The 27,579-nt window shown below is 34.7% G+C and overlaps 1 protein-coding gene across 2 annotated transcripts in view; it reads left to right on the forward strand.

The window, feature by feature from the left end:
- Positions 1-27,579, forward strand: part of LOC115887425 — a 300,519-nt gene that overhangs the window by 40,461 nt on the left and 232,479 nt on the right. For both annotated transcript variants that reach the window (XM_030906842.1, XM_030906843.1), the window contains exon 2: positions 21,440-24,231. In XM_030906842.1, the coding sequence (XP_030762702.1) occupies positions 21,440-24,231 (2,792 nt within the window). The remainder of the gene's footprint in view (positions 1-21,439; positions 24,232-27,579) is intronic.

The following is a 27,579-nucleotide window of genomic DNA, read 5'->3' on the forward strand; positions in this document are numbered from 1 at the left end:
TTGTTTTTTTAAAATATTTAACCCCCTACCATACCCCCTAACCAACCCCTCCACCCCCTCCAAAAACTAATGGCCAGATTCTCGGGTGCCACTGTATTTTTGTTAAAATCCGTTTATCGGTTTTTGCGTTATTGTGTTACAGACAGACGGACAGACAGACAGACACCATGAAAATATTTTGTAATGAGGTCATTTATGACCGAAATAACTCATTTTGAGTGAAATTTAAAAAAAAAATTATTTGCCAATCTTAATAGCCTACCATACCTGTTGGTATGGTCGGCTAAAAAAGTAAATAGAAAACCACATTATTTACATAAATATGTACATTCGGGTAGAATTTAATAGGATTTGGGTAGTCGTTTATTTTTTTAAAATTTGATGATTTTTAACGTCTGGATGCCCGTAGAGAGTACTAAATTCTCGGGTAATTTGTATCCAATGATTCCAATATAGTAGTTCTATGTCTACGAAATATTGAGCCACCCTGTATATTTTCCGAAAAAATGACAATAAGTAGTAAAAACGACAGTTGAGGCAATTTTTTTCGTTTTTTGACGTACTGAAAAAGTTCTATTTTTAGCAAACTTTTTGCAGGCACTGTATAATTTGCGATAAGAAAAATATACTTTTTACTCCTATATTATATTTTAAAAAACGTCTCTGTATATTAACTAATATCAGACTTTTTATTTAATAATTCATCGTTAGGCACTACAGTAGGCGCCATTTTTATCGTTTTGTAATAGGAATTATTGCGTATGTAGCTGCGGAAGTGATGCGATCTTGTATTATGACAAAAAGGATGGCAGTCGCGCCGATATAAAAAACGTTCAATTATTAATGACGCTCTGTGGGCAAAAACAGACAGTTATGGACCGTTCAAGTACGCGAGACAGACGATATCCCATTGGCTAAAACGGTCTTACAGATTGCACGTCGGAAAATGCAGGAATAGAAGTTTATTACATCATATAAACTATTTTATATCTGTTATGACTATTTTTTATTGCCATAATAAAATCTCTCCTTCTGAACAAAACTATTTTTCCTTAATTTCTCTATTTAGTTCAAATGACAAATTTTAACACCTGCTTCCTTAACATGTTGTGTTTTTATTGAATAATACAGACTTTAAAGGAACATAACACAACAAGCATATTTCTTTGGCCTCTTGTATTTCAAATGCTCTCTTAAATGAATTTTTTTTTTTTTGAAAAACTATGTTTCTGGTGAACCTTTGGCACAAAAACAGTTTAAATTTATTATTTCAGTCTAATAACTATCTAGTCGACATGTTTAATTTATGTCAATGATTAGGGTTTCCATACGTCCGGATTTAGCCGGACATGTCCGGATTTCTAAAGTGTCTGGGACGGTCCGGCCCGAATTTGGAAAAGCGTCCGGAAAACCTGACCGTAAAAATAATTTAACTTAGTAAAATATTTTACAGTTACAGGCTGAATTAATTTCTCAGTTGCTTTGTTGAATATTTTACACTTTACAATGTTACCCATTTGTATACTTTGGCGCTCAAATTTTCGCTTTTGGAAAGTGAATGTTTTTTTGTTTATATTTTGCTGATACCGGCCTATTATTTGCGTTCTATAAAAGTTCATAAATAAATTTATAGTTTCTTTTTTGTGACATCTGGATTTTATCCGGATTTCTGACTTCACTTGTCCGGAATTTCCAAAAGCCTTCATGGAAACCCATCTTAGTCCATTAATTATGACATGTATTGACTATTGCGATTCGAAATATCTCAAGAACTATAGAATGTAGAATGAATAAGAGTGGGGTTAATCACTGCGACCTTAAAGATCTATTGTGCCTCCCTTCCTTGAGTCATCACACAGTCTATAACCCATCATACCCCTGTTGTAGAGGGGACAGGATATTTTCCATCTTCCTCTGACAACAGTTCTTCCTCCGAAGGTACACAGCCTTCCACGGTTGGAGTTTGGCCATCCGTGCCGCCCTTCACAGTCGAGGAGCTTGCCTCCGGCTGAGGAACCCGTCAGGTGGAGGCTGGAGGATCTGTGTCCATTTTCTCCACCTCTTTAACTTTTGGTCTCTCCTTAGACTTGATACCGGTGTTATCCCGTATCTATTATAGAGGATATGCCTCTCTTTCTCTATTGCCTCCTTGGATTTGAGGTCAATTTCTATTGTGAGGACCTGACCATGATCCCCCTCCCTCGAGTTGATGACTCGCCAACTCGATGTCCTTACATTGAAGTTCTGACCCTGAATAATGCTCAGAAGGTAGGTGTTGTCTTTCACCTTGCTCGGCAGAAAGACCGTGATGGCCGCCCCTTTAGGGATGCTTTCTCCCTTCACTGCAACCAGTTCCCTTGCTAATTTCTAAGCTTAGGTGCGATTTCCACCAACCAATTCGCCGAATTCGCCGAAATTTTTAATAGATGCATTATGGAACAAAGAATACCAGAGCTATGGCAAAACGCAACAATCACTCTCATTCACAAAAAGGGTGATAACACCAGACTCGACAATTATCGTCCCATCAGCCTGCTCTCGCACTTCTACAAAATATTCACAAAGGTGCTGACAAATCGCCTGTCAAACAAATTCGACTTCTATTAACCCCCGGAACAGGCAGGGTTTAGAAGTGGATATAGTACTGTGGATCACCTTCAGGCAGTCCGCACTCTCATAGAGAAAAGCACCGAATACAACTTCCCTATATATGTCGCCTTTGTGGATTATGAGAAGGCTTTCGACTCTATAGAGCTACACGCCATCCTCAATGCCATACAAAATGCCAGAATAGACTACAGATACTCGGGCATAATATCATCTATTTACAAATCCGCTACAATGACTATCAAACTGGATGACATAAATATCACAAATAAAATTAAAATGGAAAGAGGAGTCCGACAGGGAGATACTATTTCCCCCAAACTTTTTACACTGGCCCTGGAGGACGTATTTAAGAAGCTGAACTGGGACGATAAGGGTATTAAGGTAGATGGTGGGATTCTTAACCACTCGCGCTTCGCTGATGATGTCGTTGTCCTGGCCTCATCGTTGGAAGAACTTCAAACAATGCTCGAACAACTTCACCACACATCTGCGCAAGTAGGTTTAAAAATGAATTTATCTAAAACTAAAACCCTAAATGAAAATGAAGAGCAAGTTAATGTTAATGGACAAAGGATTGAGAACGTTAAAGAGTATATATATCTAGGTCATGCCATAAAACTCGGCAAGGAAAATCAAACAACCGAAATTTCTAGAAGGATCAAACTCGGATGGGCAGCTTTTGGCAAACTTAACTTTATATTCAAAAGCAAAATCCCAAATAGCTTAAAAAGAGACGTTTACAACAAATGCTTCTTGCCTGTCATGACTATGGTTTGGAGACTATGACGATGACGGCACGAAGTGTGAACAGGTTGCGAGTGAGCCAAAGCGCTATGGAAAAAGGGTATCAGTCTTCGCGACCACATTAGAAATGAAGACATTCGCCGACAGACGAGGATAACGGACATCGTAGAGAGGATAGCTAACTCTAAATTGTCTTAGGCAGGACACTTGGCCAGACAGTCCGAGGAAAGATGGGCAAAAAGACTTCTTTGCTGTGCCACGCCTAGCAAAACGCCCAGTCGGCCGACCTCCTAAAAGATGGACTGATGATATCCAAACCGTAGCCGGTAAGAACTGGATGAGGAGAGCACAGAATCGAAACGAGTGGAAGAAACTGAGAGAGGCCTACATTCTGCAGTGGATGAGTAATGGCTGAGAAGAAGAAGAAGAAGAATTCGCCGATTCTTGAGATACACTAACTATGAGGATCATGCCCACCTGAAAGTGTATCCCGCAAAACGCAGCTGACCCACATTTTGTAGATAGTTGTGTTGCGATCCGATCGCCACTACTGCGTCCAATATAGCCTATTCTAGAGACGTTTGCTGGTCGGTGGTCAGAGCAACCTCTAGGAGATCCTTTTGCAGCACCGTCATTTTCACTTGTACAGCAATAACGGCAAAGCTGGTGATATGTCCCTGCTTGCCTCCCGGTGTTGGACGGCTTTCCATCCTGGCTTTTTTCTCTCCCTGCCGGAGAAGAGGTGAGAGGTTGTCGCTCCCTCTCTTGACCTTTGATGGAGATGAGTCAGGTTTTTTCTTGGTTTCTTTACTCTCCCCATTTCGGAGGAGTGTTTTTGCTTTTGCTTCCTCTGGAGCAAGTCCTTCGTGAAGCAGTCGGAGGTATCTCGGGAGGTATCTCCATGCTTCTGCTCCGCTAAGACCTACTCTCAGAGGATCGTCTAGCCCGCCTGGTTGACCCAGACCGGGTAGACGAAACTGTAGCTTGTGTCGCTTATTGGGTCTAGAGGTAGGCTCCCGACCCTTGCTGGAGAAGGTGGTAGCTTGTTTGCCACTTGTGGAGGAGGATCCCAAGCAAGTGTCAGCCGCCCCTCTTGTAGTTTCCTTTGGATTTGGTCCCTTGGAACTTTCATTTGTAATGTTACCAGTGTCGCTAGGGGGCTTCCCCACAGCTTCACCGGTGGTGTTTTTAATGCTAGATCTCATAGTGTTCCCACGAGTCGCTAGGGATAGTCGGTCCACTTCTACAGAGCCCCGCATGTAGAAGTAAGGGGTAAATACAATGAGGTCTAACCCAATGTAGTAATAGGCAAGTCCTCTATCTAGCCACGCATCCCTTTGACCTGGTCCCGCCATCGTAGGATTTAGGTTTTTGGTGAGTTTGTCTCCTCTTGGCCCAGGCGGTTAAGCCAAGACCTCCCCCACACCCTCTAACCGCGAGACATGACCACAGTCAGTAGAGGGTGCCTGGTATGACGGACAGGGGTAGCCTCGTCCGGCATCGTTATATGTCTTGGTGCAAGTCCCTGGTCACGACACTACATCCAGGGACAAGAACTATAACTCGTAGCGATATTTACTAAGAGTCTTTTTTTACACAAGAAATGGTGAAAATGGTTATTTTTTTACTCGGTAGATTTATACAGGTACAGAGGAAAAGTTATTACTCATCAAACCACTTAAAAATAGGTAGGAGACGCCCTCTACAAGTAGCATCAGTCACATTAAAAAAATGAAACTTCAACAACCTGTATCTCCGAAACAAAGCATTTTATGACATACATTTATACGAACTTGTTTACTTACTTATTTTTATCTGTAGAATATGCTGTCGAAGTTTCCCGAATGCAATTCGGACCACTCTGTACTCGATTATGACTGTATTATTCTATGGATTTACTCATCATATTATTTTTAAAAAATTGTTAATCAAATTTTTGACTGATCTTGAAGTTGATATATTGTAGCTTTGGTCACGTTCATCAGGATAAGTTGATCAGTGAGCGGTGTGCCATCGATTGGTTGTCCTGCTGAACGCGCTTTTTAGCATCCCTTAGACTGAATTGTTTTCACCCATTTTTGGCACAAATCGAGGGGATTAGTCAACCGAGAACAATAAACAAAATGGTTTGTTTTCGTTTTCTAAAACATTTTGTAACATTTGGCGTATGTGACGTTTAATCCATCATGCATCGGTAGCGTAGCGTATTTTAAATCTGATGAAAAAAATGGCCACTGATCCCAGAGCGCTCACAACTAATCGGCGCGTTCAGCAGAAAATTAGTGATCGCTGCAGTAGCGCTATGTCCTGATGAACGCGACCTTTGTCTTGAAGTTTAAATAAATATATTGCATGAAATTATGAAAAAATAAATTAACTCTAACCAAATTAACATTGTTCCTAATAAGTTATGTTTAATGAACCAGAAAGAAGCTAATTACAGTAAGGAAAATAATGTTTCCATTGATTAAGTAGCAATTTTCATTAGCTCACTCATCATATTAACGTTTTGTTTAAACACTCCCTCCGAATGCATAATCCAATCAATTACTCCAATTAAGTCTATAACCGCTTCCTGTTAATTAAGGTTGGGAATTTTTATTTATTGCTTGTCTATTTTGTAACTTTCCTGTAATCGATACCACCCTAGAATATCAAAGAGGTTATAAAAATCGTAGTGAATGAAAATTCTAATACTTTTTTAGCGTTAAAATATAATTTCCCCAAAAACTGTCATTTTTTGTCTGTCGAAATCTTTCTTTACTCGTTGGGCAGACTTTTGCTCGTTATAACCGTTATTCTGATTTGAATGAAATTTTGTGTGTGGTTGGTTGTTTTGCTAAGTGCTTTACCATTTAACTTTCGCAAAAATCAGGAAAAAGTACGGAAACGGTGAAAACTACCTCTGCCCCTACATAAATTCTACTGTAAATATTTTCCAAGTTAACCGACGACCGGTTTTTTTAATAAATGTAATAATAATCGTAAAATGGTCCTTCTAGTATTTACTACATTTTTTTCTCTTTAAAAACACGCCATCGCGCCTAGTTTTTGAGGAAACAAATTATTTTTTTATTATATTGATGCCCTCTGACGGACAAACAAAGCACTTTTGCATAAAGGTAAATTTTGTGCAATTCACTTATTTTGATTTAAAAAATACGTAGTTCTATGTCCACGGAATATTGAAATTCCCTGTATATTTTTTAGATCTGCTTAGGAACAAAAATTCTCAAAATTTTTTTTTTCACAAAAACTATGCGATGTAGCGTTTTTTTTACAAGAGACAAAAAATGTAGTAAATACTAGAGGAGCCATTTTACGAAAACAATATTTGTCGTTGGTGGAGTTGGAAAATATTTACACTAAAATTTATGTAGGTGTAAGGTAGTTTTCACCATTCCCGTACTTTTTCTTGATTATTGTGAAAGTCAAATGTTAAAGGGCTTAGCAAGGCATAGGCATTCCAAATCTCATTCAAATCGGAAAAGCGGTCCTTAAAACATCTTAAAAAATATATTAGGTAAGTTTCGTTCAATGAAGTTATTTTGATTCAAAAAATAGGTAGTTCTATGTCTATTGTGTGTAGTGTTCTATTGGAACACCTTGTATATTTAATTTTACCAATATTTTATATCTAACTCTTTGTTAGTTACGCACATCTGGTTTTATCATTTTTCTTTTAATTTTTCTATTTCATTCAATTTAATTTTCTCTTTGTAGCAGTCATTTTTAATTGATGTATTTTCATTTCTCCTATGTACTTGAAATTGTAAATATACGATTCTTAATTATTATTATTATTATTATATTTGTAAGTTCTATTCAGTTAAAAACACAAATAAAATATGTTTGATGCAAAAAGCTATAAATAATTTTATTTAAATGTTTCCTTTGAATTGTTGGAACTGTTCTTTTTTCATAAATTAATTATATCCGAATAAAAAATAAATTAGATCAACCCTTAAAACATGATTGCTACTGTGTAGGTCGCAGTAGTTGTGTAGGGGTAAAAATGAGGCTAATATTATTCGACAAAATTCCAGTTTCAAACAATGGCATGCTGATGTTGATTATAGAAGAGAAATTAACGTGTTTTAATCGATGACATAATATACCGAATGATCGAAAAAAAAACGATGTCCAGCTGGCTTGGAAATGAACATCACTGACATACTCCATTAATTTTACATATAAAGTGACAGCGAACTTAATTTTATAGCCATCGCTGACGCCTTTTTTTCGGTCATGTTGTATATTATGTAACATAATGGTTTTTTTTCTACGTCAGTGAATTAAGAAGCTCTTAACTCACGCATTTTGAGTGAATTAAGAGCTTTTTAACTCACGCATTTTCATTACCGCACTCCTTGTTTAGATGACTACCAAAGAGAAAAAAATATTTTGTAAAACATTTTTCATTTTGCACTAAATACAAATAAACTGTTCTATTGATAATAATTATAAAAACATGAAAACTTATTTATTATAAATGATAATGATACAGTTTGAACAATCTTTCAAGTAAATGAAAAAATAAATCCTCTTCTTCAATGTCAGAGGGAATACTTTCCGAATCGCTCATTTCCAAACCAAACTAGTGACATCAATATTATTTACTGTCATATTAACATTGTTATGCATGGTGTTATTTGAACAAAGATATTAAGGTAATTGATTTTTAGGATAGGTATATAGTTAAGTACAATAATTTTGAAAATTCATTGTGTGTTTTTATAGTTAAACGTAGATAAAATATTGTACAATACACGCGAGTTAACTCCATTAAGATACTTGTTACACAACTCGTGCTACTCACTCGTTGTGCAACTTTCACTCACGGAAAATAACTGGGCTATTGTGGACTGGGACTTGAAAAACGCCAAAGAAAAAATATATTTCTTTTATCGAGATTTTCCAGGCCTGAAAATATGTTTTTACACTTATTTAAGACTCACCCCGTATAATCTTATATCAATTTCCAAATAGTTTAGAAATGTCTGGCGGCTAGAGGAGAGTTTTATCTTTACCTACTATAAATTAAATTAGAAACAATATTCTAGTTATTCCGCAAGTAATTTTCTGTTAGCCTGGAGCCTGGATTATCTGGTAATTTGCCAACCACGCCTGCTATTGTGTATGAATTCAATAAATCTAGTTTATGGAGAGAGCATTATAACAGTACATCATAACTGGGAAACATAAGACAACTACGTTCCTTATGGTTACCACAAGTGTGCCACAAGTATCTATAAAAATAATTTCTGTGACTAGGGCTAAGCTCACTAACTTCTTAAAATGAATAAATATTAATAACAATTTCTTTATGACTGTTATTTTTTTAAAATTTTGATAACTTATAGAAGGTGTAATCCAGCTTTAGGATGGAAGCTGGAAGGGAAGATATTGACTTGATAAGCAAAGGCCCAAGTAAAAATTCGGGCCCTCTTTTCCAATAAAATTCAAAAATTATGAATATTTTACAACCTTTAACGGGCTCTCCAGACCACCGGGCCTAAGGCCCGGGCCTTATTGGCCTTATGGTAAAATAGGCCCTGTTGATAAGGAAACAAAATTATTAGGAATCGTTCTGGACTCGAAACTTTCCTGGAATACAGAGGACAGGGTTATAAAGGGAATAAATGCATTCTATGCATGTAAGAAACCGTACATTATACACTTGATGTACACTGCTATAGTTAGACCAATCATCACCAATGGTATGGTGGGAAGCGGTATTTAAAGAGACTAATAGAAAATGCCTCACAAAAGTACAGCGACTAGCAGCCCCAGGTACAACTGGAGCAAGGAACAACAGAGCGCAAGCTGCGCTAGAAGTAGTTCTGGACTTGCAATCAATCGACTGGCTCGTGAAGGATCTGGCCCCGTGAACGGTGTCCTAAGCTGAAGGAAATCCAATCTGTGGAACCAGACCAACTCCGGCTACTCGAGGATATTGCCAGAGACAGGGAAAATCATGGCGAACACGCAACCACATCTGCTAGACCAGAAAACGAACTATATGCTCACCAAACAGGATTTTGGAGAAAAGATAAGGATTCGCATTCCGGCAAGAGAAGCATGGGAAAGAAACCGAGTAATGAACACTAAAGTCTACAGGTATACACAGATGCTTCCGTAACTTCAGAAGGCGCAGGGATATGCATCTTCTCAGAGGAACTAGAGATCCAAAGATATTTAAGGCTATTAAAGATATTTATTTATCGAATGGCTGTAATGTTCTACGAGCAGAGGTTTACGCCATAAAAGAAGTGACCAGTTGTATAGGAGAGAAAATCGCTGATAGACCAATAGGAGATATCGTGATATACTCTGACAGCTTTAAGAAGTATCACCATGCAATCTGCAAAACTGTGATGGACTGCCGAGAAGCCTTGTCATGGCTGCGTCAAGGAGGGGCTACTCTGTGCTGGGTGCCAGGCCACAGCAATGTGGTGGGCAACCAACAAGCAGACAGACTGGCGAAAGAGGGAGCCACCTGTAACGATCAATACACTTCTTTTTTCAAACGTTCACAAACAATTTTTTAAACCATTTCAAACGTTGCAAAGTATATAAAAAATTTAACAGTAATTTAAATCTTATAATAATTTTTAATGATAATAACCTTGAATTATATCGAGAATCTACATGGTTACCCTCGTTGAATTTGACACTTTATGTCAGTTTAATAATATATTTTCATACTTTTATGCCTAGGCGATAAAATGACGTTTTTATGTTGTCAATCGCGTATTAAAAATTAATACTCTTGTAACACAAAAAAGATTAAACCGTTCTGTAAGTATTTCTAAATTATTTTTTTAATATATGCGGTACGATAAAGCTCGCATAAAATATTATGAGACCTACCCGACCAAAACCGTGCGCCACTGGAGAAAAAGATCGTCTGTTATCAAACAGCTCCATATTTGATTCCGGGTGTCATTGGCATCGTAACAAGTGGCTTTTAATCTGCATTATTCTTTCGCAAGACGAGGAAAAATTATCTGGAAAAATAAAACAGAAGCGTAAAAGGCGTGCCTACCTGTCCGTCGGCCGCCATAACGGTCCGGTCAGCAGCGGCAAGCAAAGGCTCGCGCTCTAAATCAAAATAAAGAACGGCCATTTCCGCGACATCTGCATGTGCATTATACGAAAGCGATGCGGGCGCCTCGGGCTCTAAGCTCGGTGCTCGCGGATCGGCCTGCAGGAACGGTTTTTCCTTCCCGTCAAGTAGCCCTGGAAGTTTAGTTCAAAATCGAACGAAGAACTGGCGGACTGGACTTGTTGAACGCAGTTTGGTTTTATTTTTTTATTGAAAATAAGGAATTTTCAGGTCAAAAAATGTCCTATTCAAGCCTGAAAGATAATTGAATAAAATTACTGAAATTTTTATATTCTTACATTAAATGGTAAGATGCGACTTATATTATGCGGTTATGGCAACCATTTTGAAACCCCCCCTCTTAATAAATGATGGTAGAATCGTTGTTGGTTAAAATCCTGCGTAGTGATTAGCAAATACAAGACCAAGACCAAGGTGAATCTTGGTCTTGTATTTGCTACAAGTATTTTGCTACTTGTATTTGGTCTTGGTCTTGCAATCTGGTCTTGGTCTTACTGCAAGACTCTTGCAGGTCTTGTAACTTTTGTTTACATTTCTACTGAAGATAATTTCTACATAGAAAATATTTAAAATATAGTTTTTAAAGTAACTTAAAGTAATTAATTTAATAAAATTTTAAAGAAAGAAACTATGATTGTGTGATCAAAATTTCTGTTTTTCAATATTAAATATTAGTACTACTCATCATCGTTTTCAGCTAATTCAACCATTTCCAATTATGGTGTAGCCTCCCTCACATATTTAGGTACTCTTCCTGTATTTGGGTCCATTGTTGTCTATTGTTGTCTATGCGGGCCTAGTATCCTAATATCATGGTCCCATCTCAGGTTTGGTCTTCCTCTAGGTCTCTTGATTCCTTGTGGATACCATGCTGTAATTTTTATGGTCCATCTGTTTTCTGTCCTTCCCTGGTGTCCTGCCCATTGCCACTTGAGGGATTTGATTCTATGGATGACATCTATTTCCTGGGTGTTTTGTCGTATCCACTCTATTTTTTACGGTCTCTCTTGGTTATTCCCAGGATATTTCGTTCCATTGAGCGTTGTGCGACTTCTAGTTTCTTTATAATGTCCGTTTTAAGTTTCCAGGTTTTGCATACATATAGGTCAAGACTGGTAGTACACATTGGTCGAATGTTTCTTTAGATAACGTGGCATTCCATATTTGAATATGATTGAGTTTCTTCCATAAGTACTCATTGCTAATTTAATTCGTCTATTAATTTATGGTAATAAAGATTCCGAGGTGTGTATTAATTGCCCCAAATATAGATATTTTTCTTTCTTCTACTATTTCCAGTTTTGTGATATTTACTAGAATGTCTTTTCTGTCTACCGGTTTGTTGTAAATTACTTTAGTTATTGCTAAATTCATTTTGAGACCTACTTTATTGCTGGCTTATTTAGTTCGTTAATTTGTGCTTGTAATTCTTCAGGACTATTGGCAATTAAGACTCATGACATATCATCAGCGAATCTTAGATGGTTAAGATATTCTCCATCTATTCTTAATTTTTTGTTGACGGAAGATTTCTTCTAGTGTTGCTGATGTAAAGAGCTTTGATGATATTGCGTCTCCCTGTCATACTCCTTTGCTAGTTGGGAAGTCTGGGGTTATTTTATATATCATTAATCTTGTTTTGGCTTTCTTGTATATATTGGCGAAACTTGGGAGCTAGGGTTCTATTATTGCCTCAGGATATATCGAAAAAATATTTTCTTCTGTCCTGGAAAAAAAATCTTTATCATCTCATCATCAAGTAAAAACAAACTGAGTAAAAACTCTCAATTTGTATAAATCTAATTTACGTCTAATTTGATCTAAAGATACCGGGCTAAACTGGGGTTTTCACTCCTGCCAAGTGCGTACACGTACAGTTGGGGAGACATGGTCAGGGTCGAGAAAGGTGCCGGCGAATTAACGCCGCGCCACAGGTACCTGCAACTGCATCAAAACATAATATTGCACTGGTCGAGATCGTTTTTCAACTTGGATACTTCCTCATTTTCAATCTTCAATCCCTTTTATTTCCTCGAGATGAGATAAAATTGGTACTAAATCACAATTGGCCTTCTAGTAGTAAAACAAAATTTGTCTTAAATGAGAAGAGTAGCAGTGCAGTAAAAGTTAAAACATTTACCAAATTTTTCGGACTGAGTTGTTCTGATTATTGAGAATATTTCGTTTAAGTCTTCTCCATCTTATACCGGGTGCGTCTCGAAAGTGGCTCACCCTTATAACTTTTTTATTTTTTTACATAAAAAAACGAGATTTGTTAGTAGGTATATAGCATAAATTAGGATTGATTGACGTATTCAGTTGTTTTTAGTTACTTCACCGTATTTTAAATTTCAATCTAGAGTGCCATGGCTGTGTTAAAAACACTAATTTTTAATTAAGGAACATTGGAATAATAGTTTTGATCGTCTAATGTTTTTCGTGTCTTGTCCTGGCTGGTTAAAAGATGCCCAAATCGTATTTTTAATCATATCTCAATTTTCAAATGGAACGAGGGTGGCTCATTTGCATATTTGGAAAAATCATTTTTTTACAAATAATTTGGTACCTCACACTTGGGTCAAATTGTCGTTATGAACCGCATGTTACAATTTCAAATAAACCATATGCGAAAATGTCAAAAGTTGACGTATGATACTATGTCATTCTATTCAGAATGTCATTTTCTAGCGAATGAGTTAGAAATATACCGACGGTGCCATTTTTATATGTTTTACGACTACTATTGCCAATTGCCAGTTTAGTTCTCAGGTTATCTTGTACCTTAAGTCAGCATCTGACCAAATGCTTCACCTACAAAATCCATCTGTGTCGCTTGATTTCGAGCATGATTTACAGCTCTACTGATTCCTCTATTAAACCTGCTACAAATACAACCTGAAAAAAAAATAAAATCTTCAATGCCATTCCCTCAACCAATACAAAGTCATTTACCATGAGTCATCGAAATATAAAGCTTAGAACGAACGAATTCGAGAAATGTGTACGTAGCAACGAACGCATACGTTCGCGTGCTGTTGCGTTCGCTGACTTGGCGGTACTTCAAAGGGAATACTACCGTACGCAAACAGATGTATACGCATTTCCGCATTCGCTCGTCCGACTAGTCCAGAGAGGACGATCATTTTAGTTTATTGTTGTTTGATTTTATAACTATGGAGTGGAATAATACCTTGATTTTGTCTCTTATTGATGAATACCGATTATAAAAATGCCTGTGGAATCCCACACATATTGATTATAAAAACAAATTAAAAAAATTAGATGATGAATTTAAACTAAGTACAAGTTGTTCAGACTAGCAATTAGAAGCGGCTAGGGGCGAAAGATTCCGCATGCAAGCGTTCACTAAGTGTGTACATAACAGCTTTTGATGTGTATTATTTTTTTAAGCACTTAGTGCTTTTTAAAAAGATTGTAGGTATTACTGGATGTCTTGTTGTGTTACTAAATATTAATATACTACAAGGTGTCTCGCCAATGCAATTATAAACCAGATATTGAACAGGTGCGATTTAGGAGCCGGTCTAGTACCGGTGGACGAAAAAAAGTTCAAATACCTTAAAATGTTAAGAAAAGCCCCTATCAGAAATTAATGAAATATTCTAAATAATCCAAAGACATTCTTTATTAAATATCAGCGTCTAGTGTTGGTACAAATCAAGGACCAATTGAAATAAGGCTGGAAGATTTACCAGGTGAAACTTTAGATTACTATATGCTGTCATCACTCGCTGACGAGTATTTGACACGCATAAGAAGATGGTTACGTATTTCGTTTTCTTTCATATGAGCTTTCCTGTGACTGAACAGCCCGATACGTGATGTTATCTCTCTTCCGCACTCCGGACATTCAAAAATCTCGTTACTTTGTTGTCTCTTTACTGTTTGGTTCTCGTTGTTAACTAAGTTTACAGTTCTTCTCACTTGTGTCTAGCCCTAGCAGGCAACTATTAAGCCCGACCAATCACGTTAGAGTTTGTGACAAACACAAATGAATTAACACACTTCAAATAACCACGCTAACCAACCTGATTTGTCTAGCTTAAAAGTTGTGTGCTAGGGCTAGACACTTCTGTTCTTCTCCAATTCGTTCTATTGTGCGTTGCTTCCTTCTACTGATCTGTATCCTTATCCCCTTTAAGTTTTCATGGAAAATATTCTTGTACTTTTTGAGTTGTCCACCTGGTTTCCTCTTACCGTCTACAATCTCACCGTTAAGAAGATATTTCGGTAGACGGTTTTCTTGCATCCTGTATAAATGATCAGCCCATCTTAAGCGGGATTTAGTAATCATGACTTCAGCGCTTTTGCAGCTAGCATTTTCAAAGACCGATACGTTTGAGACATATGGTGGTACCATTTGACTGATGATATCACCCGAACAACGAAAAATCTGAAATGTATTTATTTTTATAAACATTTGATTTTATGCTCTTTTAAGAAGTTATAAAGTAGCGTATCTATTTTATTTTTGTAGTTATATTATACGTACGTAGTATATAGACATATTAAGAATATCGCCCGCATATACGGATAATAATATACACATCATTTGATCGTAAAATATTTTAAGCCAACATATCATATTAAACGGCAAATACATGTGATTTATATTAGAATATTATATATGTATAAACAAGTATTAATCTATGGTCGTATATGACTTTGCAAATAGTATTTATTAAAGAAAGTTATAAGCGAATAATTAATACAGAAGAAAGTTTAATATTTTCGTATTTACATTGTAAACAGAAACCTTATATTTACATAGATCTTGGTCTATTTACGTATACATTTATTAAACATTTATGTTATGATCGCAAATAATTCATTATAGATACAAATAACATCAACTTAAGACACTGTCACGCGTTAGCTTTCGATTGGCTGTTTTAAAGCTCAATCTCGTATGGATACAAAAAAAATTAAGTTATTTACTTAATAAATGAAGTAAAGTATTTGTAGAATTTACAATGGTCTAGCCGCTTACAACTTTATGCCTTAGCTCAGAAAGCTGTGAGAATTGGGGTAGGTTAAGAGAGCTACTGACTGGTCGTGGAAAAGTCAGAAATCGCCCAAGATGTCTTTAGGGCCTCGTAAGTTCCACACATAGATAAAAGAAGTAAATAAATAAACAAAAAAAAAGAGTATTATAGATTAGAAGATTAGGTTGGCATTGGACCATAGGACCAAAAATAATAAGAAAAAAAAGTAAACGAAATAAATTTAGTCTCAGTACCCTCTATTCAAATAGTAAAACTAGTATAATACGAAGAAAGAAATGACTTCATAAATATTAAAAGTTGCCAAGGGCATATCAAAACTAAAAGAATAACTTATTTTGGTTCTTGCAGCAAAATATTGTTAGACTCGAATATAAGATTATGCCAGTTAATTTCTATTAATTTAAATGATTCTAGAATACTATCACTCTCTATATTAAGTGATCATATTTCTTTTTTTTCTATGTAGCTAAGGTCATTGATGGATGATATATAAAAACCTGAAGTAATACGTTAAATGCAGTGGCGTAACAACAGACACACAGGCCTGTGTGCAAAAATTTTACCGGGCCCCCTATTACACCTACATATTTCAATGCTTATATACTAATCTGAATAATATGCACTCATATTTTAGGTTAGAAATAACATTATCAAATTAATTTTTATATAGTATTATTTATTACTACAACACAGAATATGTAACCCAAAACATATAAAATATCAAATAAATAAAAAAAATAAATAAAAGCAAAACAAAAAACAACAACAAAACTAACTAAATTAAAATAAACTGCAACACAGAATATGTAACCCAAAACATATAAAATATCAAATAAATAAAAAAATAAATAAAAACAAAACAAAAAACAACAACAAAACTAACTAAATTAAAATAAACAATGTAAAAAGGAACTTTAGCATGGGCGAAAGTTATACCGAACACAAAAAAAAACACAATATTACCAATGTCTATTGTACGGGCAATTTCATTTTCTATCGAAATAATTGCCAAAGCTGATAACCCTTTTTCGCCCACAGTATTTCTTAAATAATTTTTGACAAGCTTTAATTTGGAAAAAGATCTTTCAGTCGAGGCCACAGAAACAGGTATGGTGAGAAAAATATGACACGCTGTTAAAACTCGCTGAAACTAGAAGACGATGAAAGGTTTTTAATTAAAATAAATTCAGTGAGTTCAAAAATGCAATTGATTTCGTATAAATTATTTTGGAAATATTGCCTGAAGGAGAGTAATTGAGAAGAAATCGTATAGGCAATATCATCGGGGTATTTAAGGTATAGAACCTGACCCATTTCATATATTATATCCTCATCAGAAACAGAAGGATTCTGCTTGTGTGATTCGCGATAGCATGTGTCGCTATCGAAATGTGTACGCGATAGAAATGTGTCCCGGGCCCCCCGAGGGCCCGGGCCCGTGTGCTTCGCACACACGGCACATCGATAGTTACGCCACTGGTCAAATGTATTATAAAATATTTCATTGGAAGAGAATGCTTTTAAGGTTGTTTTAATATGATTTAATGCTAATTTGTTAATCAATACCGCAATCACGCACCATACATTATAACATTTCTACATATTGTATTGTATAGAAACAGTTAAAACTCGCAAATTTTATTCTTTAGTACTAATGGAATAGAAATAATAGTGGGATAGAGAAAAATAGAAATAATAATGGAAGGAAATAATAAATTTATTAGAGTCGACTAAGACGTAATTATTATATTTATTAGATTATAAACTTTTACAGATTTATTAAAATAAAATATTTCCTGTAATCATTTTATTTTAAAATACTGATGAGAATTTACCTTTATAATGAAAGTCTTGTTAATATATAAGATATGTGGAAGTTTAAAATAAAAAAAAATGAAATATTTAATGCTAAATACCCCATGACCTGTATGGGACTTTTTCTAATATATTTGTTTTAATTTTGAAATGGGTACACATTTTCGGAACTGGGAATTTCGGTACTACACCTTTAAGGAACCTAGATTTCCAGGTTTTCTCGGTATTTTCGTTGCTAACTAGTTTTTGTTCAATGATGGTTGAGTGCGTCAGTCAACAAGCAAGTGATAATAAAAATAACAACAAATTATTAACTAATCAGCCATGAGCAAAATAACATGAACATAAATGAACACAATGGAAGAAATATATATTCACATCAAATCACATAAACAAACTTAACTAAATTTGAAAAAAGACTTTACGTTTTTGAATTAAAAACGCAAATGTCTATAAAAGCATAACATAAAATATGTATAACACATTGTACTAAATAAAAAAATAACATATTTAAACTCAATAATAGCTAATAAATAAATATTATCGGAACTTCATAGAGAAAAAAGTAAGAACAATAAGAAATAGTGTCACTAATTATCTATACTAATATATAAAATCCTTAAGTGACTGACATACTGATTAATCACGATCCTGCTCAAACCACTCAACGTAAGAAACTCAATTTTGGCATACGGGTTGATTCAAGGGTGTAGAGGTTCGATAAGAAGGGATTTTTCGAAATTCCAGTTCCAAGAGGGTGAAACCACCCCTCAAATATTACAATATTTTTTATTTAAAGAACGGTCAAGTTTCCGAAAAAACTCTTTAACACGTATATTTTATTTTGTTGTTTTACATGTTTTAAGATTTTTTATAAATTTATACAGGGTGTTTTATAAAATATGACCACTGAGTAATCACGATTCTGCTTAAACTGCTTGACGTTTAAAGCTGATTTTTGGCAAACGGATTGACTCTGGGGTGTAGAGGTTCGATAAGGAGGGGTTTCTCAAATCTCAAATTTCAAGAGGGTGAAAACGCCCCTCAAATATTACAATATTTGTTATTCAAAAGACGGTTAGTTTTTCGGGAAAACGCTTGGACAAGCATAATTTATTTGTTTTTTTTTGCATATTTTGAAATTTTTTAAAAAATCATACAGGGTGTTCCAAAAAGTTGGGTAATTCTGCTTAAACTGCTTGACGTAAAATGCTTATTTTTGGCAAACGGATTTTTCGAAAGTCAAATTCCAACGAGATGAAACTACCCCTCAAATATTACCAAGTTATATAATAATATCGCCATATTGTTTTTTCTCATGCTGACATAAATGTGAGAAAATATCCAGTTTGTATGTTAATGGCAATTCTTGCTTTGCTTTATCATCACCATTACAAATGATTAATTCGACGCGAACGAAGTCGCTGGTACACGCTAGTATTTTATATATTTTTCGAAGAGATTTTTCCCCTCTGTATAGTAAGATCTGAGAGATCTATTTCTCTCTGCGTTCACATTATCATTACACAGACGAGACCTAATCTTATTGCAAACTAAATGAGCCAAAGATTTTTTCAAGTATGTAGTGTATCCAATTTTCCAGATCGGGAGCCCCGTTTTGAAATCCCGGGATACAAACATATAATTTCGGGACCCCGAGATCCTAAAATTGACTGCGAGAATGAGGGAAGTCTACTTAATGAACAGAAATAGTGCAACTACATACCAAAAAAAAAAATGAAAAAAGGGTTTCATTAAAGAAGATAAAACAAAGTAACATTCATGTTTAGTAAGTAAAAAAAATACAATAAAATTCTTGTTGCAAAATTAATAAAATATAGCAAACACGGAAATATAACTTTTAAGTATTGACATTCTGCTTAGTTTAAGTAAAAAATTATCTTAAAAAGACTAAATTGTATAAATTAGAAACATTTTAGATTGGGCATTTTAATTTTTCCAGATCCCGGGATTTAAAATCGGAATTTGGGGGACAAACATACACCGGGATCCCGGATTAGGAAACCCTAACCGTATGCTTTATTCAAATAACTACCATAACCTCCTCCTTAGTCAAAAATGGCCATTTCAATCTACAGACAATAACAAAACATTATTTTTTAATCAATGTTACCCGTTATTATTACTGAGTCCCGAAAGAACAGGGAATTAATTTCGAGTTCCGGTTCTTTGATGGCTCGAAAAGAAACGGAAATTCCCCGTACCATCCCTGTTCTCTCGAGACCGGAATGTAGACTTTAAACCCTGGAGCTACGAAACAAGGAATCGGACTTTGAACGAATCTATGTTGATATAAAAATAAATCTTATTTTTACGTGGGAAGATGGCACATTTTTTTTGAAACACCTTGTAGAAACTTCTAATGGCAAACTCAGCGTGAGGCACCATAAGTATATTATTTATGAATATGTCATTAGTCATTAGTTTTATATTGTTTTTTTATATTGTTGACATAATGGTGAATGTTCTATATTGTTACTTTTAGATTAAAGCACAAAATATAGAGCTACGCAAAGATTATATTTTCTGATTAAATTATCACTATTACAGTTGGGGTGGAACATTTAGTGTTAACAGTAAAAGAAAACACTAATTCACCACAATACACCAAAACACTTTACTTTTTGTTAAAGTATCACTAAAAAAATCAACGAAATATCAAGTTTATTTTGATAATAATAATTAACGTTAAATACCATAATTTATTTATTTACTCTAAATTTATATTGTTTTTAATTAAACTGGTGTATTTGAATTTTTCCCAATGTAATGGATCATGTTTCCTACAAGTTTATTTGTTTGAACTCCGTTTTTATTTAAATCGAATGATTTGATTTTTCAATGTTTACTAATATCGCAAAATACCTAGCTATGTATTCTGTACATATACAGGGTGCTCCTTAATGATATGCTAATATTAAAAGGGGTGATTCTTGGTCCTATTCTAAGAGAAAAACTTCATATGAATGTATGTCCTAAACATCTTAATTTCTGAGATACAAAGTGGTACAATTTTCAAAAAAAACCTTTTTTTCCACAATAACTTTGATTTTATTACACATATTTTTATGAAACTTAATATACATATGGGTTTTATATTGAACATAGAAAAAAAGTGGGACACTACTGACTTCTCTTAAAATAAAAGTTATCTTCAGAATCTTTATTCACTTCCAAATATTTTTTATCTCTTGATTTTTTTCGTCCGACTCATAGTTTTTGCTTAAAAATTTTTATTTTATTTCAGAGTGTTAAAGCGCTGAAAATCTGACTCGGTGACTGTTATAAGAAAATCATTTCTGCATCGGCTGAAAGGAAATTAAGAAATAAAACATTTTATCTACAACCGTTTAGTTATAACGTTTTTACATCGCTATTTTTTTAGTATTTCAGTTACGTTATGAGATTCATAACACAACTAGTTGCTATAATAATGAAAAGCAACTACGAACATCTAAATATATTAACTTTTCCGGCAATAATAATTCCGTGGCACGTATTGCGGCAAGTTCTACATCTGAAGGGAGACTTTCGGAATCGCTCATCGTAATTTTTAAAATGATTTTTCTGGGCAAAAAGTGCTCGCGTTTACTTGACAGGGCAAACTGACTTTTCAGCATAAATGTGACAAATGTCATAGTTAAAGGTGGGCGACTAATAAACGAAAATTAAAACAGCATTTTCTTATTTTTCGGTTGTAGATAAAACGTTGTACATGACACGTGCGTTTAAACATGATTACAACACTCGTGTGATTATAACGACTCGGTCTACGACCTCTAATCACGTTCACACTCGTTGTTGTAATCATGTTCATAAACACACTTGTACTGAAAATAACTATTATTGCATATCAAAATATGCATTTTAATAACGTGTATCCTATATAACATTAGAGATATTTTGAAAAAAAATAGAAAATTTTACCACCCTGTATCTGAAAAGTTAAGATGTTTAGGACATAATATATTATGCATATGAAGTTTTTTTCTTAGAATAGGTCCAAGAGTCACCTTCTTAAATATTAACATGTAATTAAGAAATACCCTGTATAATCTAGGATTCTATGTTAATATATTTTTTTTTGTTTCAGACGGGTCCTTGTCGAATTCCAACATTCGGATCTCGGATACCTCAGATTTCGTCAAAACCCCAACCGGTACGGCCAACGTCATCTACGGCACCGTCTCCCGAAACCGACATCTCTGCGAAACACATCGGCAGGAAAGTTCACGTCGGCGACAAAGAGGGCATCCTGCGATACGTCGGCAGCGTCCATTTTAGTAAAGGCGTGTGGTGCGGCATCGAACTAACTAACGCGGTCGGTAAGAACGATGGCCTCGTTAACGGCGTGCGGTACTTTGTTTGTTCCAACCTCCGCGGGTTGATGGCGCCAATGACCAAAGTCGCGCTTGTCGAAGGTAGCTGCGAATCTTTGAACGAAGACAACGCGTCAGGACCGTACTCAATCCTTTGTTTGGAGTCGAAAGTGAAAAAAGTGCCCGCGAAAATAAATTCGGATAGGTATGACAATAAAGAAAAAGTCGACAAGGAAAATCAAAGTGTGCGGAAACGAAGTTTTGAAAACGAAAACAAATTTAGAGAAAACGATACGTACTATTTAGGAAACAAAACCAATTCAGTCGATAATTTGAATCACGTTTATCGTTTCGATGAAACTTTTAAGAAAAATTGTACTTTCGATAATGTTAACAGTGCTAAGTCTTCAGACGATCTAAGAAAATTATTTTTTAAAGAAAAAATTGCAAATAGAAATTACTCATACGCTAGTACTAGTTCAAATGAAAGTTTGCCCAATGATAACAAACGAAAACAGGAGCTACACAATCTTACACAATCAATCGAAAATATTATTCAATTACACAAAGTAGGAAACCAAACTTTCGATTTAAAAATATGTCAAAATCTAACTTACTCCTCAGAGAGTCTAAATAAACTTGAACACAACCTAACACATACAAAACCTACAAATTCACGTTATACAGTAACTACCAGCAGTGCGGTGAAACTAAAAAATCATGAGCCACGAGATGGAATCGACTGCAGCAATTTCGCACCAAATTCAAAAAAGCGAACCAACGAAACCTTTGGTGTAGAACCCAACATTCTTGAATCTCAATCTAGCGAGTCATGCAATGTCGATTCGGTTTCTTATACGCCTGAAACCTTGCCTTATTTGCCAATTAACAAATCTTGTGAAGATTTACTAAATGATTCAACTCTAGAGGTCAAAAGACGAAGAACTTCAAATCCAAAGTGCCATAAACCTGGAGGTACGGTGCTCAGGCATTCTCCTCTTGATAAACCAAATTCGTTACCACAACTACGGGGATCTTATCAAAACGCAACACCATGCAATTCTCTAAAAAATTTAACACAGTCAACACCAAAACGAAACGATTCGTTAGATGATTTAAGAAAATTACGGTATAGCGGAATATACCTGAATAACAGGGATTCTATTAATAATAAAGATGACGATAACAGCAAAAGAGACTCTTTGGAGCTTGAAGAGTCTTTAGGAATATTAACCCCTGATCAAATGGTTGATTTTGATAAAGCGAGATCGCCCAGTTTAGAAAATAATCCTTTTTTATCTACAAAATGTGTTACGAAGGAAATCAATAAAGGTGCATTCGATGTCTTAAATGTGTTAAATATCGACACGTCAAGAATAAAAGAAACCAAAGAAGAAGTGCAGAGTCCTAACATTACTAGTGTGACAGAATATAGCTTAGGACTCATTGACCCGGAACAACTACAATCCGTTACAATTCTTAAAACGGACACTACCATGAATCTTGAATTACCACTAGATTCGATAGTAAATAATTCAAAAGATTTTACTTTAACGCGTTGCGAGGAGACACCGTCTCCAGAAGAGTTACCATTAGATACCACTCCTATAGTAGAGTCAGAGCCCAAAAGCGATAACGCCACTAAGTCGAAAACGAGCAATAGCTTTGTCACGAGCATCACAAGCATCACTAGTTTAGATAACGGTTATCAAGGGGATGGAGAAATGTCACGGCCTGCTAGTAGAGGACCGGATAATTCGCCCTTAACTAGAAGACCGTACCCCAGACCACAACCGCGCAGGCCCGATCCGATGACAGATTCGGATTTCTACACAGAAAGCGACGTAGACAATCACGAAGATAATCAAATCAAAGGTGATCGTAGAGCTCAAGTAATTGACGGAACCCTATATGGTGTGGACCCACAAGCAGCTGCAGATATATATGTAAACAACAGGGAGAATATGGACTCTAGCGGAATATTTACAGATATTGAATCTGGGTTAAGGAACGAAGACGAAATTGAAAACGATCACGATAATGAAAATTCTTGTACAGTGCCTCCAGATGTTTCCCCTTCGGATAGCTCTAAAACCATATCAGGAAATAGTCAGAGTAACTTACAGGAAATTCTTCAACAAAATGTTTCGTTGAATGATACTAATGAAAGTCTAAATAAAACTGTAAAGGAGAATCCAAAGAAACGTACAGCTCCTAGTCCAGGAATTTCCAGTCCGTCCAGTTTGTCCTCTCCACGACATCATTCCAAAGACGAAAATGCTGCCAAAAAGTACAAGATGCCTAAGAGGGAGGTGGCATCTAAAGTAAAAGCGATGATTGGGCCTAGTCAGTCTCCTTCTGCTGAGAAAAAAGTTGTTAAGAAACCAGTGAATCGTTGGGATGCTGTGATGAACAAGATCTCAAAAAACGAACAGAATGAGACAAACTTGAAGGATATTAAGTCAAAGGTGTTTGATAACGTACATTTGAACAATTCTCCGAGTATACCGAGAAACGAGACGAGAAAAACTAACCAGAGGCCAGTAGTTAATCAAAACAATAAAACGTAAGTTATTTTCTTACTTATATTATACTAAACTTATTTATAGATTGTCAATGTAGCTTTAATAATTGTCTTCGAATAAACTGTATAGTTAGCAAAACTGTATTCGAATAATTGCCCGAAAACAAATAGCTCAAGGAAAATTGACCGAGAGTAATAAAATTTTAAAGAAAGTTGCCTAAAAGACAATAGTTGTTAGGTCATTGGCATTGACAGACCATTGTCATTGCTATCCCTGCCCATTTCGTTAAAATTGTATTTATTATGCTCCAGTATAAACACATAGAATGGCAGTCGAATTTTTAGTCAGTAAAACGTTTATTTTTTATTTTTTTTTTAATATGTTGGTTTGGGTTTTGTCAAATCGACTGTGTCCCATAAATGCCCTATATTAAAGCAATAGTTTACCAAAAATCGACATTGGTGAATTTTTTTCTGTCAATTGTAATTTGGTGATATTTCTTTACGGGTAACTATCTTTTCGGGTAATTTTCTTATCGATCAATTGTTTTCGGGTATTCTTCTTCGGGCAATTTTCCTAGATTCCTGCAAAACAATACATAGTAAAGGCAGCTTTTCATTCATTTTCACACTTTAATTGGTACCATATAAAGTACCTAGTGTTCATAATACAGGGTGGTCCGAACTGTATCCCGGAAACTTCGGCAGCATATTCTGCAGATAAAAATAAGTAAAAAAGTAATAGTATGTCCTAAAGTGCTTAGTTTCTGAGATACAGGGTGTAGAAGTATCATTTTGATTTCGATTTTTTCCAAATAATTTCTGAAGTAACGTGAATATTTGGATGAAAATTGGTTTCTGGGAGTTTTTTGACATGATAAATTTGATTTTGATGTCAATATGGCTCCTACTTGTATAAGGCGCCACCTACATATTTTTTTAACTGGTTTGAAAGGTAATAACTTTTCGCCCGTACCTGTATAAAACACCGAGTAAAAAAATATTCATTTACGACATATTTTACGTAAAAAAGGTCTCTTGGTAAAAATCGTTACGAGTAATGGTTCTCGAGATATTTGGAATCTAAATTATCAATACCTATCATCATTTACATAAATTAACATGTTGACTAAATATATAGTTATTAGACTGAAACATAGAACAGAAACATTTTTATCATAATTTTTTTGCCGAATAATTTATGAATAATTTAAAAAACAATATTTCCCAAATTTAATTTTTCATTCAATTAACTATCTACTCAACGTGTTTATTTTTTGTCAATAATGACATGTATTGACTATTTCCATTCTAAATATCTTGAGAACGGTTGCTCGTAGCTATTTTTACCAAAAGTTATTTTTTATGTAAAAAGTCAAGGAAATGTATATTTTTTCAGTCATTTAATTTTATACAGGTACGGACGAAAACTTATTATTCTTCAAAACTGTTAAACCACATGTAGGTGGCGCCCCCTACAAATAGGAGTCATTTTAACATCAAAATCAAATTTCCCATGCCAAAAAACTCTCAGACACCAATTTTCATCCATTATTGACGTTACTTCAGAAATTATTTGGAAAAAATCGAAATAAAAATGAAACTTCTACACCCTGTATCTCCCAAACTAAGCATTTTAGGACATATACATTTATACGAACTTTTTTACTTATTTTTATTTGCAGAATATGTTGTCGAAGTTTCCGGAATACAGTTCGGACCACCCTGTATAATTAACTAGTTATATTTTGTGTATCATGCCTACACAAATTATGTCGGAATTAATTATTTTTTTTATTTAACATTAACTTCGGTAATGTTAAATATATACTTAATTATATGGACACTAATAAGTTATTTTTTTAGCCTTATACTATTATCCTCTGTACAGGGTGTCCCATTTTAGTTGAAATCATACGGTATCTCCGTTATTCGTGAAGATAGAAGGGTGCGGTTTGCACAAACCTGTGCCATTTTTTTGTCAAACGGAAGATGCCGTAAACAAAAATTTCATAGCCCTCTTCGTTTCTGAACTACAGCGTCTTTTTGAAAATTTTGCAATTTGCGACACCCCCTGTATCTCTGTTATTATTAAAGGTACTGAGACGGTAAAAATTGTTTATTGTAGAACTTTTTACGTAGAATATAGTGGCGTAGTCTGTTATTGTACGAAAAGAATATTTTTAAAGATATGAACTAAAGTTATGCTTTCTTAAATGGGACACCCTATATATTTATAAATTATATCATCTGGCTTGCCATAAGCTTCTCAAAAATATATAACACTCTATATTTATTTTAACTATTTACTGCAATATTTAAAATACATCATTTTCTTATTAGTAGGCCGTGATAAATAACAAAATCAAAATGGAATTTACTAAAATAGACATACACATATTAAAACTTTATTTGGAATTTATATATTTTACTTTTGAACTGTTACCACTGAACTCTGATTATATATTTTCTCTTTTTTTATAACGGAATTTATTATAATGGGATGGGCTTGCAAATATCTAAAAGCTTGCATTATTAAAGCATTTTCTAGGTGTTCGACATCGTATTAGTTGCCACAATATATTTCATATTTCAAAAATTCCCAAAATCAGAAATCCAGAACGGATAAATCCGGGAATCAGGGAAGCCATCATATGGGTACACTGATTCCAATTCATTGATTTGAGAAATAATAATTTACCACAATTCTAATTTCTAATACTTTCGTAGTAAGTTAAGTTGCGAGGGGGAGCCCCGTCTTGCTGAAACTATATTTCCCGTAAATTAACTAAAGGAATATTTAACAGTTCCGATATGATATCTTCCAAGATTTACAAATAACGGTAGAGATTTAAGTTTCCCTAATATATAAAGAATTAATTAGTGGCTCTCAAAATAAAACAAGAGACAGATAGCAGTATACTTTTAATAATTCTTTAGTTACTTTTATTGTGATATGTGTTATCTGTGCTTTTATTATCAATCATGGCCTACTAATAAATATGATCTTTTAATATATTTTTTTTAAATATTGCATTAAATAGTGAAAATAAATCTAGAGTGTTATATATTTTTGAGAAGCTTATTGCAAGCCAGATCATATAATTTATAAATATACAGGGTGTTCCATTTAAGAAAACATAACTTTAGTTTATATCTTTAAAAATATTCTTTTTGTAGAATAATAGACTACGCCACTATATTCTACGTAAAAAGTTCTACAATAAACAGTTTTTATCGTCTCAGTACCTTTAACAATAACAGAGATACAGGGGGTGTCCCAAATTGCAAAATTTTCAAAAAGACTCTGTAGCTCAGAAACGAAGAGGGCTATGAAAATTTTGTTTATGGCATCTTCCGTTTGACAAAAAAGTGGCACAGGTTTGTGTA

Source organism: Sitophilus oryzae, unplaced genomic scaffold, assembly GCF_002938485.1.
Source record: "Sitophilus oryzae breed Bouriz unplaced genomic scaffold, Soryzae_2.0 scaffold_575_pilon_pilon, whole genome shotgun sequence".
Taxonomy (NCBI): domain Eukaryota; kingdom Metazoa; phylum Arthropoda; class Insecta; order Coleoptera; family Curculionidae; genus Sitophilus; species Sitophilus oryzae.